This window comes from Lepidochelys kempii, chromosome 2, assembly GCF_965140265.1.
Source record: "Lepidochelys kempii isolate rLepKem1 chromosome 2, rLepKem1.hap2, whole genome shotgun sequence".
NCBI classification, from domain to species: Eukaryota; Metazoa; Chordata; order Testudines; family Cheloniidae; genus Lepidochelys; species Lepidochelys kempii.
The window spans coordinates 225,836,153-225,851,930 of record NC_133257.1 but is presented as its reverse complement, the minus strand read 5'-3'; the positions used below and the strand labels follow the sequence as shown (position 1 = coordinate 225,851,930).

General features: G+C 42.5%; 1 protein-coding gene across 5 annotated transcripts in view; it reads left to right on the top strand.

Moving 5' to 3' along the window:
* Nucleotides 1–15,778, top strand: part of CDK14 (cyclin dependent kinase 14) — a 501,539-nt gene that overhangs the window by 291,208 nt on the left and 194,553 nt on the right. For all 5 annotated transcript variants that reach the window (XM_073334004.1, XM_073334008.1, XM_073334007.1 and 2 more), the window contains one exon: nt 8,936–9,056. In XM_073334004.1, coding sequence (XP_073190105.1) covers nt 8,936–9,056 — 121 coding nt within the window. The remainder of the gene's footprint in view (nt 1–8,935; nt 9,057–15,778) is intronic.

The following is a 15,778-nucleotide window of genomic DNA, read 5'->3' as shown; positions in this document are numbered from 1 at the left end:
ATAAATTACACCTGCAGTTTCACTTGCATTTTGGGCAGTCAGTCGCCTAACTGGTCTACATGCACAGTGAGGAAAATTCAGGCCATCATTTCAAACACAAAGACATCCTTGAGCCCATTCAGTGCCATTTTGCTACTTTGCTGCACTGAAGTTCCTAAACACTAATACAAAAGCGACCTCAACACATTTTAGGATACATAGTTGTCTTACACGCCAAGGCTCTGTTCATCATTTTTCCTTTCAGCAGTGAAAGCAACCCCCTCAGACAACTGTCTGTCTCAGAAACCAGATACAGTAGCTAACCTGTGATGACCTTGTTTTATGGTGGTTGGGGGGTCAGGAGCAGATTTAAGGATAAGGGGTGAGTTGCCAAGCGACTGGATTAGGAGAGAGGACCAAAGGTGGCATTCTGAAGAAGTGGCACTTAGAAAAATCTGCAGTATGTTTAGTTACAGTTCAGGTATCAGTGGAGGAGGAGATGTGGCAGCAGGAAAGGCAGACCAGAGGAGCTGATCCAGGGTGGCAGGTGAGAAGCTGCAGCTGAACTGGCCAGCACAAGGAAAGCTCTATGTGCCAGCCTGAAAAAGGTGGCAGTCAGTAATGTAATGAATATTTTCTAAGTCCATGTAATCTAGAACCACCTACTTAAATCTGAACTGAGAATAGTTTGTCTTTTATTTTCTCTACCTTAGTTCAGGGAGCACATTTTCTGTTTGGGAAGAGGGGCTCATTCTGGCAGGATGGATTTTCATTCCCCCCGCCCCCCACTCCCGCGTTATAGTACCTCCTTGTTTTTTCTCCCTTTCTCAATTGTCTAGATGTCTCTTCAACTCTTTTAAATGTAGGAGTATCGGGGTTTCCATATGTTTCCTTCTCTTCCACACTGGCATCTAGCTAGGGTGACCAGATGTCCCGATTTTATAGGGACAGTCCCGATATTTGGGGCTTTGTCTTATATAGGTGCCTATTACCCCCTCACCCCCGTCCCGATTTTTCACACTTGCTGTCTGGTCACCCTACATCTAGCTGAGATCTTTCACACCTCAATCTGAATAGAATCTGCCTCCCTTTAGTCATGTGGGATATAAGTAAAAATAGCTCTTCAAAGCACTTCAGACTCTTAACTGCTCATTCATGCTAGGAACAAAATTATCAGTCTTAATTACTGTACAAGTATCCACTGTCTGTGAAAGTATAAACCTGTAGTCACAAGCAAGGGCTCTGTAGGTGGCTTAGCTTCTGCAAGGTGTGCAATCTACGTTTCCCAAGAAACTCTTGCCAACATGGAATTCAGTGCAATCAGACACTGGGCTGATTTGTAGCCAGGGAGACCAGGTAAAAAAATGCCAGAACATGTAAAACTGGACAAAGAATAGGAGTACTTGTGGCACCTTAAAAAGAAAAGGAGTACTTGTGGCACCTTAGAGACTAACCAATTTATTAGAGCATAAGCTTTCGTGAGCTACAGCTCACTTCCTCAGATGCATATCGTGGAAACTGCAGCAGGCTTTATATATACACAGAGAATATGAAACAATACCTCCTCCCACCCCACTGTCCTGCTGGTAACAGCTTATCTAAAGTGATCATCAGGTGGGCCATTTCCAGCACAAATCCAGGTTTTCTCACCCTCCACCCCCCCACACAAATTCACTCTCCTGCTGGTGATAGCCCATCCAAAGTGACAACTCTTTACACAATGTGCATGACAATCAAGTTGGGCTATTTCCTGCACAAATCCAGGTTTTCTCACATCCCCCCCACCCCCATACACACACAAACTCACTCTCCTGCTGGTAATAGCTCATCCAAACTGACCACTCTTCAAGTTTAAATCCAAGTTAAACCAGAACATCTGGGGGAGGGGGTAGGAAAAAACAAGAGGAAACAGGCTACCTTGCATAATGACTTAGCCACTCCCAGTCTCTATTTAAGCCTAAATTAATAGTATCCAATTTGCAAATGAATTCCAATTCAGCAGTTTCTCGCTGGAGTCTGGATTTGAAGTTTTTTTGTTTTAAGATAGCGACCTTCATGTCTGTGATTGCGTGACCAGAGAGATTGAAGTGTTCTCCGACTGGTTTATGAATGTTATAATTCTTGACATCTGATTTGTGTCCATTTATTCTTTTACGTAGAGACTGTCCAGTTTGACCAATGTATATGGCAGAGGGGCATTGCTGGCACATGATGGCATAGATCACATTGGTGGATGTGCAGGTGAACGAGCCTCTGATAGTGTGGCTGATGTTATTAGGCCCTGTGATGGTGTCCCCTGAATAGATATGTGGGCACAATTGGCAACGGGCTTTGTTGCAAGGATAAGTTCCTGGGTTAGTGGTTCTGTTGTGTGGTATGTGGTTGTTGGTGAGTATTTGCTTCAGGTTGCGGGGCTGTCTGTAGGCAAGGACTGGCCTGTCTCCCAAGATTCGTGAGAGTGTTGGGTCATCCTTTAGGATAGGTTGTAGATCCTTAATAATGCGTTGGAGGGGTTTTAGTTGGGGGCTGAAGGTGACGGCTAGTGGCGTTCTGTTATTTTCTTTGTTAGGCCTGACCTGTAGTAGGTAACTTCTGGGAACTCTTCTGGCTCTATCAATCTGTTTCTTTACTTCTGCAGGTGGGTATTGTAGTTGTAAGAAAGCTTGACAGAGATCTTGTAGGTGTTTGTCTCTGTCTGAGGGGTTGGAGCAAATGCGGTTGTATCGCAGAGCTTGGCTGTAGACGATGGATCGTGTGGTGTGGTCAGGGTGAAAGCTGGAGGCATGCAGGTAGGAATAGCGGTCAGTAGGTTTCCGGTATAGGGTGGTGTTTATGTGACCATTGTTTATTAGCACTGTAGTGTCCAGGAAGTGGATCTCTTGTGTGGACTGGACCAGGCTGAGGTTGGTGGTGGGATGGAAATTGTTGAAATCATGGTGGAATTCCTCAAGGGCTTCTTTTCCATGGGTCCAGATGATGAAGATGTCATCAATATAGCGCAAGTAGAGTAGGGGCTTTAGGGGACGAGAGCTGAGGAAGCGTTGTTCTAAATCAGCCATAAAAATGTTGGCATACTGTGGGGCCATGCGGGTACCCATAGCAGTGCCGCTGATTTGAAGGTATACATTGTCCCCAAATGTGAAGTAGTTATGGGTAAGGACAAAGTCACAAAGTTCAGCTACCAGGTTAGCCGTAACATTATCGGGGATAGTGTTCTTGACGGCTTGTAGTCCATCTTTGTGTGGAATGTTGGTGTAGAGGGCTTCTACATCCATAGTGGCCAGGATGGTGTTATCAGGAAGATCACCGATGGATTGAAGTTTCCTCAGGAAGTCAGTGGTGTCTCGAAGGTAGCTGGGAGTGCTGGTAGCGTAGGGCCTGAGGAGGGAGTCTACATAGCCAGACAATCCTGCTGTCAGGGTGCCAATGCCTGAGATGATGGGGCGCCCAGGATTTCCAGGTTTATGGATCTTGGGTAGTAGATAGAATATCCCAGGTCGGGGTTCCAGGGGTGTGTCTGTGCGGATTTGATCTTGTGCTTTTTCAGGAAGTTTCTTGAGCAAATGCTGTAGTTGCTTTTGGTAACTCTCAGTGGGATCAGAGGGTAATGGCTTGTAGAAACTCCGAGCAGCCTCTTGTTCATATTCCGACCTATTCATGATGACAACAGCACCTCCTTTATCAGCCTTTTTGATTATGATGTCAGAGTTGCTTCTGAGGCTGTGGATGGCATTGCGTTCCGCATGGCTGAGGTTATGGGGCAAGTGATGCTGCTTTTCCACAATTTCAGCCCGTGCACGTCGGCGGAAGCACTCTATGTAGAAGTCCAGTCTGCTGTTTCGACCTTCAGGAAGAGTCCACCTAGAATCCCTCTTTCTGTAGTGTTGGTAGGGAGAACTCTGTGGAAACTAACCAGTTTATTTGAGCATAAGCTTTCGTGAGCTACAGCTCAGTTCATCAGATGCTCAATAAACTGGTTAGTTTCTAAGGTGCCACAAGTACTCCTTTTCTTTTTGCAAATACAGACTAACATGGCTGTTACTCTGAAACCTGGACAAAGAATGATCATTAAGTCTGAAATGTTTTTGTTTTTAAAATTCTGGTGTGCTAGTTAGACTATCCTCCCACACATGTCTAATCTGTATAATCAGTAGATAACCCAGTCTTTGCACAGAATTTGCCAGCGTTACTATGGTAATATATTCACTGGGATTAATTGTTCTTAAATCACTTCTCCAGTGTATTAAGTATAAAAGTGTAAATGTGCTTTGCTTCAACTTCAGGCATGCAGTCCTTAATTTTTATTTTTGTTTTTAAAAATATTTATTGCTGCTCCAGAGAAGATTCTGATCCTCACTTACATGTGAACTCTCATATTGTAGATTTCTCTTGCAGTTTGTAATCTTTCACTAAATGAATGTGTTTTGGCTCTCTTTAAAGATTTCAGTGAGGTAGCAGAACTGATAGTGACCTTCTGTTTTAGTAGTTTCATTGTCTTGTGGAAGGAAGTTAACATCCCTTCTTTCAGCAGGTGAAAATCCAACAGTGTACACTCCTGGTTCCCATTACTTGCATGTGCTCAGTATCTCCCAACTTCAGGGGTTGTGAGGACAGCAGCTTTTAGAATACCAGAACATGACTGTAGAAAAGCAATCAGGAGTGGACTGTGCAGAGAAATTCTACCTCCTTGTGGTGCAAGCATTTATCCTAGACTTGAAAATGCCCATGTGCCTGAATCATGGTCCCTTGCTTGTGGGAAGGATTAGAAGAAGTTCTCTGTGAGCATACAGTGATCATTCCTAAAAATCTGCAAGTTTTACCTTAGATAAATTATAGTTACCTTAGTACTAGCAGTATGCCTTGGATGCCCCTATATTTTAATAGAGTGGCAATTGCTAAGGTAATATTATTTAGCTATCTCAGGGAATTGGCAAGGTTTAAGAATGGCCATAGTAAATGCTACTCTTTCAATAGATTGTGGATTGGAAGGTTTCATTCGAGAGGAAAGTCTTTCCTGCTCCCAGACCTTCCAGGAACTGAGTTCCTTTACTCTATAATGCTCATCTTCTGGGAGTTGGGGAATAAAGCTTTTTAAACATGCAATTTCCTGATTTATATGCACAATGTTAGTAATTATGGATGCAACTGTGGATCTACACTTTTGAGTATTCTTTGTAAATGGATGTGGGCTTCTACTGTTTTAAAATTTGACTCTGGGAGGTGAGGCAGCTCTGGAAAATTCCCACTGTAGTGCTGTTTGCACTGGATTTTCCTTGCTTTTATTTTTTATAATAATAAAAATAATAATTCCATTAAATTGAAAGGTTTCAGAGTAACAGCCGTGTTAGTCTGTCTTTGCAAAAAGAAAAGGAGTACTTGTGGCACCTTAGAGACTAACCAATTTATTTGAGCATGAGCTTTCGTAAGCTACAGCTCACTTCATCAGATGCATACCGTGGAAACTGCAGTAGACATTATATACACACAGAGACCATGAAACAATACCTCCTCCCACCCCACTGTCCTGCTGGTAATAGCTTATCTAAAGTGATCATCAAGTTGGGCCATTTCCAGCACAAATCCAGGTTTTCTCACCCTCCACCCCACTCCCCCCCACAAACTCACTCTCCTGCTGGTAATAGCCCATCCAAAGTGACCACGCTCTTCACAATGTGTATGATAATCAAGGTGGGCCATTTCCAGCACAAATCCAGGTTCTCTCACCCCTCCACCGCCATACACACACAAACTCACTCTCCTGCTGGTAATAGCTTATCTAAAGTGATCATTAAGTTGGGCCATTTCCAGCACAAAACCAGGTTTTCTCACCCTCCACCCCCCCACCCCACCCCCACACACAAACTCACTTTCCTGCTGGTAATAGCTTATCCAAAGTGACCACTCTCCCTACAATGCCCTGATTCTCATGGGTGACTTTAATTTTCCTGATATCTGCTGGGAGAGCAATACAGCGGTGCATAGACAATCCAGGAAGTTTTTGGAAAGCGTAGGGGACAATTTCCTGGCGCAAGTGCTAGAGGAGCCAACTAGGGGGGGCGCTTTTCTTGACCTGCTGCTCACAAACCGGGTAGAATTAGTGGGGGAAGCAAAAGTGGATGGGAATCTGGGAGGCAGTGACCATGAGTTGGGCGTGCACAAGTCCATGGGGCCGGACGAGTTGCATCCGAGAGTGCTGAAGGAATTGGCGGCTGTGATTGCAGAGCCATTGGCCATTATCTTTGAAAACTCGTGGCGAACCGGGGAAGTCCCGGATGACTGGAAAAAGGCTAATGTAGTGCCAATCTTTAAAAAAGGGAAGAAGGAGGATCCTGGAAACTGCAGGCCAGTCAGCCTCACTTCAGTCCCTGGAAAAATCATGGAGCAGGTCCTCAAAGAATCAATCCTGAAGCACTTGCATGAGAGGAAAGTGATCAGGAACAGCCAGCATGGATTCACCAAGGGAAGGTCATGCCTGACTAATCTAATCGCCTTTTATGATGAGATTACTGGTTCTGTGGATGAAGGGAAAGCAGTGGATGTATTGTTTCTTGACTTTAGCAAAGCTTTTGACACGGTCTCCCACAGTATTCTTGTCAGCAAGTTAAGGAAGTATGGGCTGGATGAATGCACTACAAGGCGGGTAGAAAGCTGGCTAGATTGTCGGGCTCAACGGGTAGTGATCAATGGCTCCATGTCTAGTTGGCAGCCGGTATCAAGTGGAGTGCCCCAAGGGTCGGTCCTGGGGCCAGTTTTGTTCAATATCTTCATAAATGATCTGGAGGATGGTGTGGATTGCACTCTCAGCAAATTTGCGGATGATACTAAACTGGGAGGAGTGGTTGATACACTGGAGGGCAGGGATAGGATACAGAAGGACCTAGACAAATTGGAGGATTGGGCCAAAAGAAATCTGATGAGGTTCAATAAGGATAAGTGCAGGGTCCTGCACTTAGGACGGAAGAACCCAATGCACAGCTACAGACTAGGGACCGAATGGCTAGGCAGCAGTTCTGCGGAAAAGGACCTAGGGGTGACAGTGGATGAGAAGCTGGATATGAGTCAGCAGTGTGCCCTTGTTGCCAAGAAGGCCAATGGCATTTTGGGATGTATAAGTAGGGGCATAGCGAGCAGATCGAGGGATGTGATCGTTCCCCTCTATTCGACATTGGTGAGGCCTCATCTGGAGTACTGTGTCCAGTTTTGGGCCCCACACTTCAAGAAGGATGTGGATAAATTGGAGAGAGTCCAGCGAAGGGCAACAAAAATGATTAGGGGACTGGAACACATGAGTTATGAGGAGAGGCTGAGGGAGCTGGGCTTGTTTAGCCTGCAGAAGAGAAGAATGGGGGGGGATTTGATAGCTGCTTTCAACTATCTGAAAGGGGGTTCCAAAGAGGATGGCTCTAGACTGTTCTCAATGGCAGCAGATGACAGAACGAGGAGTAATGGTCTCAAGTTGCAGTGGGGGAGGTTTAGATTGGATATTAGGAAAAACTTTTTCACTAGAGGGTGGTGAAACACTGGAATGCGTTACCTAGGGAGGTGGTAGAATCTCCTTCCTTAGAGGTTTTTAAGGTCAGGCTTGACAAAGCCCTGGCTGGGATGATTTAACTGGGAATTGGTCCTGCTTTGAGCAGGGGGTTGGACTAGATGACCTTCTGGGGTCCCTTCCAACCCTGATATTCTATGATTCTATGAGTTGGTTGAGTTCAGGATCCTGACGCAGGGAAGAAAGGTAAGCAGCAGGATACGGACCCTGGACTTCAGGAAAGCAGACTTCGACTCCCTCAGGGAACGGATGGCCAGGATCCCCTGGGGGACTAACTTGAAGGGGAAAGGAGTCCAGGAGAGCTGGCTATATTTCAAGGAATCCCTGTTGAGGTTACAGGGACAAACCATCCCGATGAGTCGAAAGAATAGTAAATATGGCAGGCAACCAGCTTGGCTTAATGGTGAAATCCTAGCGGATCTTAAACATAAAAAAGAAGCTTACAAGAATCATAGAATCATAGAATATCAGGGTTGGAAGGGACCCCAGAAGGTCATCTAGTCCAACCCCCTGCTCGAAGCAGGACCAATTCCCAGTTAAATCATGGCCCAACTTGATGATCACTTTAGATAAGCTATTACCAGCAGGACAGTGGGGTGGGAGGGGGTATTGTTTCATGGTGTGTGTGTGTGTGTATATAATGTCTTCTGCAGTTTCCACGGTATGCATCCGATGAAGTGAGCTGTAGCTCACGAAAGCTCATGCTCAAATAAATTGGTTAGTCTCTAAGGTGCCACAAGTACTCCTATTAAATTGAAAGGTTATCAGTGCTGAAAAGTGATGAGTTGAAAGATGAATGGTGTAGGAAATGGCAACCCCCTTTTTTTTTGTTTGTCACAGGAATACCAAAATATATGCTTGAAAATTCAAATATTTTTTTCAATGTATTTTTTCCGTATGTGAATATAAGCTAAACCTGTCACAGGAGTCATTAATTCCCTGTAAGAATCCACCTGTTATCTAGAGTTGTGTTGTCATGCTGGGTTTGTTCTTCCTCACTTTGAATAATTGACCTTTAGGGATTTATCTGATATACTTTTGAATACTGTGTTTTCAGAATGCTAAATAAATGCTAAAGATAAAATTCCAGATGATGAGATTATTCCCACACCATATTTTTATATCTATGAAAATATAAATAAAAATTTAAGCTACTTCAGTCGTTATAGTTATCAAAGACTTGTCTTATTGTTCTTTCAAAATAACAAATCTGTTTAGCTATGAACTAAATGATAGATCTTATGTTCCTTCACTAATTAACTTACTCCTAGGCCAGAAGAAACAAAAAGCAGTCTTGCATGCAACACACATCCAGGTTCATATGACACACACTGCCTTTAAGATCTTAACTGTACACTTCTTTGTTCTCTTTATGCTTATTGCTTTTTTATTATGTATATTCTACAGGTCTTGCAAGAGCCAAATCAGTCCCCAGCCACACATACTCTAATGAAGTGGTTACCCTGTGGTACAGACCCCCAGATGTCCTTTTGGGCTCAACAGAATACTCCACCTGCCTTGACATGTGGTAAGAATAGCATCCTTATACAGGATAATCCATCTAGTTGCTTTCGCTTTGACTTAGTGTAGACAAATATGTACTAAAATTAATGGTGTAGCATAGACTGCCTGTGTGTGCTAATCCTTGTGGATCCTCCCAGATAGTACTTCCTGAAAGCAGCCCCCTGCCTATATATCCAGTACTTTACAGTGGGTATCCAGTAATGATACATGACTAGCATGAACAATAACAAAGAAGCAATTTAATTGGTATTCCGTATCTTTTGTGGTCTTAATTTGAAATTTTGTTTTGGAGAAAGTAGCTTTTATCTCCTAATAAACAACAGGGAAAGGGGGAAGTGCCATAATTTGAGATACAAACAATACAGTACAGTATAACAGCAATAACTATTGTTACAAATCCATGGCCAGTTAGGACCTTGCATTTGTCACTGTGTTGCTCACCATCATCATATCCACTCGCAACTTCACAGCAATGGCAGGTATAAAACCCAGAGTCTTCTGTTACAAAAAGCTCTGCCCTGGTATTTGGTCAAAATCTACCTTAGCTATTAGTAGTATGTTAGCATATGATACCCAGTTGACCGTGTGGTGCCTTGGAGAGCCCAAGTAGTGTTCTGAGGAGCCCTTCAGGCAGGTCTCCCACCCCAGGCTCTCTCAACATCTCGTAGAGTCTCATCTCTGCCCAGAAAGCAACCTGAGTCGATAGGGGAACATTCAGAGCACAGCTGGTGAATCTGGGTACGTTCAAGAATAAAAGTAGCTGATGGATCTGAGGATTTCTGTCAACCAAACTTGGCACTGTCCATATAGGTTATCATAAAAAAGGAAAAACTCCATGTGTTTAACTTATTCAAATTTGTCCTAAATGATCAGATTTTATCTCTGTATGCTTTCAGTGTGTGTTTAAGTAGGGAACTGTGGGGCTGCTGACTTAAGCTAGAGGAACCCAAAGAACTGCAAGAAAAATTCCAAGAAGGGAGCATTTTCAAAAGTTTTCTCTGCAAAATTCATAAATAGATTTGGCCAAAACATTTTCTTTGATGTGGAATGGCTTTTTGAACAAAACAAAAAACTTTGTGCAAAATTTTCATTTTGGTTGAAATTTTTCAGCTTTTCAACAAAAAACAAAAATATTCAGTAAAACTTTCAGAGGGGTTGATTTGATTATCCTTTTTTAGTTTTTGAACCCCCAACCCCCCCCCCCCCCAAAGTGGTTTTTGAAGACCAAAACTTCTTTGGTTCTTGTTTTTTCATTGAAAACTGAAACATTTTTACAGGATTTTATTAAAGAAAAATATTTTGGAAATTCCTGACCAAAAAAAATTGCATTTTTGACCAGTTCTATTAGCAAATACTTTACAAAAAATGACATGGAATGTTCATCTGAACTGTGCAGAGTTACCGTGCCAAACTGGGAGACCAAATTAAACCATAAATATGCAACAGAGATACTTTAGATTTACTATAAAGGCAACCTCGGTATCTCTGGTATTTCCTCTCGCACAAGAATATTAAATTTAATTACATTATGTTTACTGTTACTGAGCAGTTCAGCTATATTCACGACTTGGACAAGATCCTGTGTGCTACTTAGAACTAAATCAAGAATTGCCTCTCTCATTGTGGGTTCCAGGATTAGCTGGTCCAAGAAGCAACCATTAATTGTGTCTAGAAATTTTTTCTCTGCATCCTATCCCATATCACAGAGAGAGAGAGAGAGAGAGAGAGCACTCTGTTAAAAGCGAAGTCCAGGAAGGACCTAACCAGTGTAATCATATTCCATGTCTGGATCTCGGCGGTGAGGCAAGGGTGCTTGCTGGAGGGCACGAAAAGAAAATGTCTTAAATAACGGACATAAAATATTGACATCCCCTGGTGGCAGGACCTTTAACACAGGCCCAAAAGAGATCCAGGGTGCCCGGGGAGAAAGCTTTGTTCCAAATGAAAAATGAGGCAACACTGATTGCACTGATCAAAGCTATGAATCCAGTGCACTGGCACAGTGTTCTGACACTGAGCAATCACAGGATCAGAATGTTATTCAGAGCACACAGTTCACTCAGATGGCACATGAAAGGACTGAACAGTGAGGTTCACACCCCACCCCACCCCATGTTCTCCAGTTTATATTCAGGAAATGCAGGAGATCTTGCCTGTTGAAAATATTGTTATGAACTTGGTACGTCTAACAGTAAGGCATATTGGAGAACAGATCGTATGGGAGCTCTTTTACAGAAGCAGCATATTGTTGGGCCACGATTAAATTCGACTAAGTAATGATTTCCCAGAATGAAAAGAGAAAGAGAATCCTTGCTCGTATCAGATGCCAAGATAATTCATTACCAACAAGTGTGTTTGTGTGACATTAACATCCATATACAATTATTAGTGTTACTTCCTTATGTTAGTGTGCCTTCTGTGTCCCGATTCATCACATACATCTTCATTGCAAAAGCAGACCGTCACTTTATGGAAATATTTAAATAGTATTGAGAGAAAATACACATCTGTTTTTTCCATTTAGAAAAAAGCTCATAAGGCACTGACTTTAGCCATGATAAATGACATTTAATTGGGGTTTCCAAGGAATTGAACATGGATCTGCTATTGAGTAGAAGAGCAGCTGTGTGATAGGAGTGCAAATATTAACCACTGGACAGTGGCTGGGAAGCAGGTGGCAGTGACTGTGGGCTATTTTTATGCTTCATTTGCCATAGTAGGGCATTAGGCTAGTAACTAGAAGCTAATGATCCACATACAGTATTACATTTTCCAGCTTTCTGTTTAAATAGCCTCTGGCAGTAAAAGAATATTAATGAAGACATACATACATCAATGGTGTCAGCTAGTGATGGAAATCAATACAATGTGCGTTGTGATTTACTGCTGTCAGCATATGATACTGTGGCATTGTGTGAACATATTATGCAACCTGAGACTGCATCAAGGAGTTATGATAGCCTTGGATATGCTTTTTTTCTTGATGAGGACTTACTGGTAGGTAAAAGTACCATTTAACACTGCCTCTGGTATAAATTTTTTTAATCCTTCGATTTTAGTCCTCTGAAAGTCAGTGCAGGGGAAATAATCTTTAAGCTTCTATACCTAGAGGTTTTATAAAACACTAAAAACCATATAAAGGTAATATAAAAATGTAAAAAACCTGTTATACTTATCTGTTTGTTTCTTACAAGAAGAACTGAGCTTGAGCAGCTGAGATACTTGATTCAAGGAAGTTATTAATGGCTTTTTGATTCTCACAATGTAAGCACTGCTACATCTGTTTTTTAAAAGCTGGAAGTCCCTAGGGATATTTTATTTTAACATGTAGCTGGCTATAATCTATATTTGCCAAACAGCTGGCAACTGTCTTATTATATTTTATCCATACTACAGATTTCTTTGTTTTAAAAGATACAATGAATGCCTGACAGGTTAGTCACAATTCAGGTAAAATAAGCAATGTGCCAATTTTTAAAATTTCATTTAATTAATTAACATTAACTGTGCTTATCACTGTGGAAGAAATCACTTATAACTTTTCCTGTCAAATGTAATGCAATTGCATATTAGATCACCATTATCTCCATTACATTTCTGCCTTCAGATTTACATTAATTTATTTAACTTTGTAGCAGCTGGGATGACAGTGATCTCAGTGCAGATTTCAGCTTAAAGAAGAGTAGTCATCTCGAGCTTTATATTTTACGTATGCACAATCTGTTCCCTCCCTCTCCTCCCAGGTACAATGATCCCTATTTTGCTTTTGTAATCTGTTCTCCCATTATTGGAAAGCAGAATTGAGTATTTACCATAATCCTGTGTCTGCTTTCATGAATACTTGTCCAATCCAGACCTATGACAACAATTAAGATAGTATATAAAAATGGTCTTCTCTAGGACACAGGTGCATTACATTATCTATTTACACAGGGGACATGACAGAGGCATCTTTATTCTACATCCCTTGTAAACAGTTTTCAATGAAAGAGTCTGGGGCTAGTAATCCCACTACACTGTGAAGCACTAGTTGTTTGAGGCACCAAAGAGAGACAACAGCAGGGAAAATTGGTTCTTTTGCCCTTGATGCTCTCAACCATAACAAGTTCTACTCCAGAGAAATACTAATCCTTAAGAGGTCAGGATGCTGTGATAACCATCAAGATATTGTTAATTAAACTTCCGGAAAAGACACTGACAATGAGCAGTTTTATCAGGTGAATTAATCTGTGATTGGAAAATTCTCCCGGGGTCAGGTTCATGTGAGAAGCCTCTTTTGTTCTTAGCTGTTGGAAAGTCATTTAATTTTAGTTTCCTGTTCCTGAAGAATATTGTCTTTAGTTTGGCATTACACATTTACCAGATCTATCAACAAAGGTGTGTCAATTTTAGAGATGTTTCATACATAGCAGAGAATTCAGTTTTGAAATCTCCTTATTACACAAAGGAAACCGAAAAACAAAAACTCCCTAAGAATAGGAAATACATATTCAACAGGCAAATTTTGCTGGGCAAATGCTGCTCAATTTGGTGTTCTGTTGCTCAGAATCTGAGCAGTTGAGTTTACTTGCACAGATGCACACACAAAGTGATTTTGCAAATGGGGTATGTCATAAATATAAAGGGAAGGGTAAATACCTTTAAATCCCGCCTGGCCAGAGGAAAAGCCCTTTCACCTGTAAAGGGTTAAGAAGCTAAGATAACCTTGCTGGCACCTGACCAAAATGACAAATGAGGAGACAAGATACTTTCAAAACGGCGTGGGGGGTGGGGGGAAACAAAGGTTTCTCTCTGTCTGTGTGCTGCTTTTGCCGGGACCAGAGCAGGAATGCAGGTCAGAACTCCTGTAAAGAGTTAGTAAGTAATCTAGTTAGATGTGCGTTAGATTCTCTTTTGTTTAAATGGCTGATAAAATAAGTTGGAATCTATATTCCTATTTTTGTGTCTTTTTGTAACTTAAGGTTTTGCCTAGAGGGATTCTCTATGTTTTGAATCTGATTACCCTGTAAGGTATTTACCATCCTGATTTTACAGAGGTGATTCTTTTACTTTTTCTTTAATTAAAATTCTTCTTTTCAGAACCTGATTGCTGTTCATTGTTCTTAAGATCCAAGGGTTTGGGTCTGTGTTCACCTATGCAAATTGGTGAGGATTTTTATCAAGCCTTCCCCAGGAAAGGGGGTATAGTGCTTGGGGGGATATTTTTGGGGGAAGACGTTTTCAAGTGGGCACTTTTCCTGTTCTTTGTGTAACACTTTGGTGATGGCAGCTTTTAACCTAAGCTGGTAAGAATAAGCTTAGGGGGTCTTTCATGCAGGCCCCACATCTGTACCCTAGAGTTCAGAGTGGGGAAGAAACCTTGACAGGGTATATTTTATTTGGAATGGAACATTGCAGCACGGGGAGGGGAACCACAGAACCACTCTTCAGAACCTTAGTTTTTAGGCGGTTAAATGAGCCAGAAAAGAATCTGATCGCACCCTTCAGAACTAACATGGATTAAAAATTTTACCTCATGAAAAATTGAATTTTTGACTAAATGAACTTTGTTTTGTGAAATTTAAAATTTTTCATCAACAAAATATCATTTTGTTGGAAAAAGTCCAAATATTTTTATTTGGATGTACTCCCTCGTGGGAGGAGTTGTTTGGTTGCCTACTATCCCCATTCACCTACAAAGGGCCAGGCTCCTTGGCTAGAAAACATTGCCCATGACGCACAACAGCCAGGTGGTGTTGTCTCCCCTCTCCAAGAGGGGAGGCAATCACAGGAGATATAGTCTGACCAGGGAGCACAGCCCATAGAAGAGAATGGAAGCATGAGGCACCCAAGTGACAACGGCCGTGAGCCACTGCAGTGACATTTCTGAATCAAAATGTTTCGGATTTTCATTGAAATTTTTCACCAGTAAAAAACCACCTCTTTTTCTGACCAGTTCCATTAATAGATAGCATCACGTATGAGCATGCAGTTGTTTTGAATAAACATAGAATCAGGATAATAAATGTATGGCTGGCAGGGTCCTTGTCACGGGGTCTACTCACTGCTAGGGGCCTCCTCCTCCTAGCCACTCTGGGGATCAGCTTTTTCCAGGTCCAACGCCCACTTCCACTGCTCGCTGCATGCCCTGCTCTCTCTCTCTCTTGCTCTCTGTCTGTGATTCAGGGTGCTCTGTCTTTGTGGCTTGGCCCTCTGGCCAGGTTACTGTAGTCCTCCCCTTCCAGGTTATCAGAGTCTTTCCTTACAAATTGTCTCAGGAAGTCTTCTCATTCACTGCTCTGATGGTGCCACTTTCCTAGTGGCTGGTAGGGGAACCCAGGCCCACCTGGGTTCCCGCCTCTACTCCGGGTTGTAGCCGGGGACCTTCTAAGCAGCAGGTAAAGTCTTCACCTAAACCTGTGTTTTCCCTGAGCCCTTCCTACACTTCCGCCTCCTGCCCTCAGGGGGATTTGCCAGCTTCAACTGCCTTCTCCCAGGGAGTAACTGGAGAATAAATTCTGTAGCCCCAAACACACCTCCCTTTCCCCAGGCAATGACTGCCGACTACTTCCCTGCTCCCTGGCTTTATAGAGGCCCTGCTTGTTCCTGCAGACATGAGCTTCCCCTAAATAGGGTTTTCCTCTCAGCCTAACTATACCCCAGCTTGCAGCCTAATAGGTTAATTGGTCTCACTGGTCTGCATTAACCCCATTCATGGCAAGTGAGGGGAACACACCCCATCAGAGT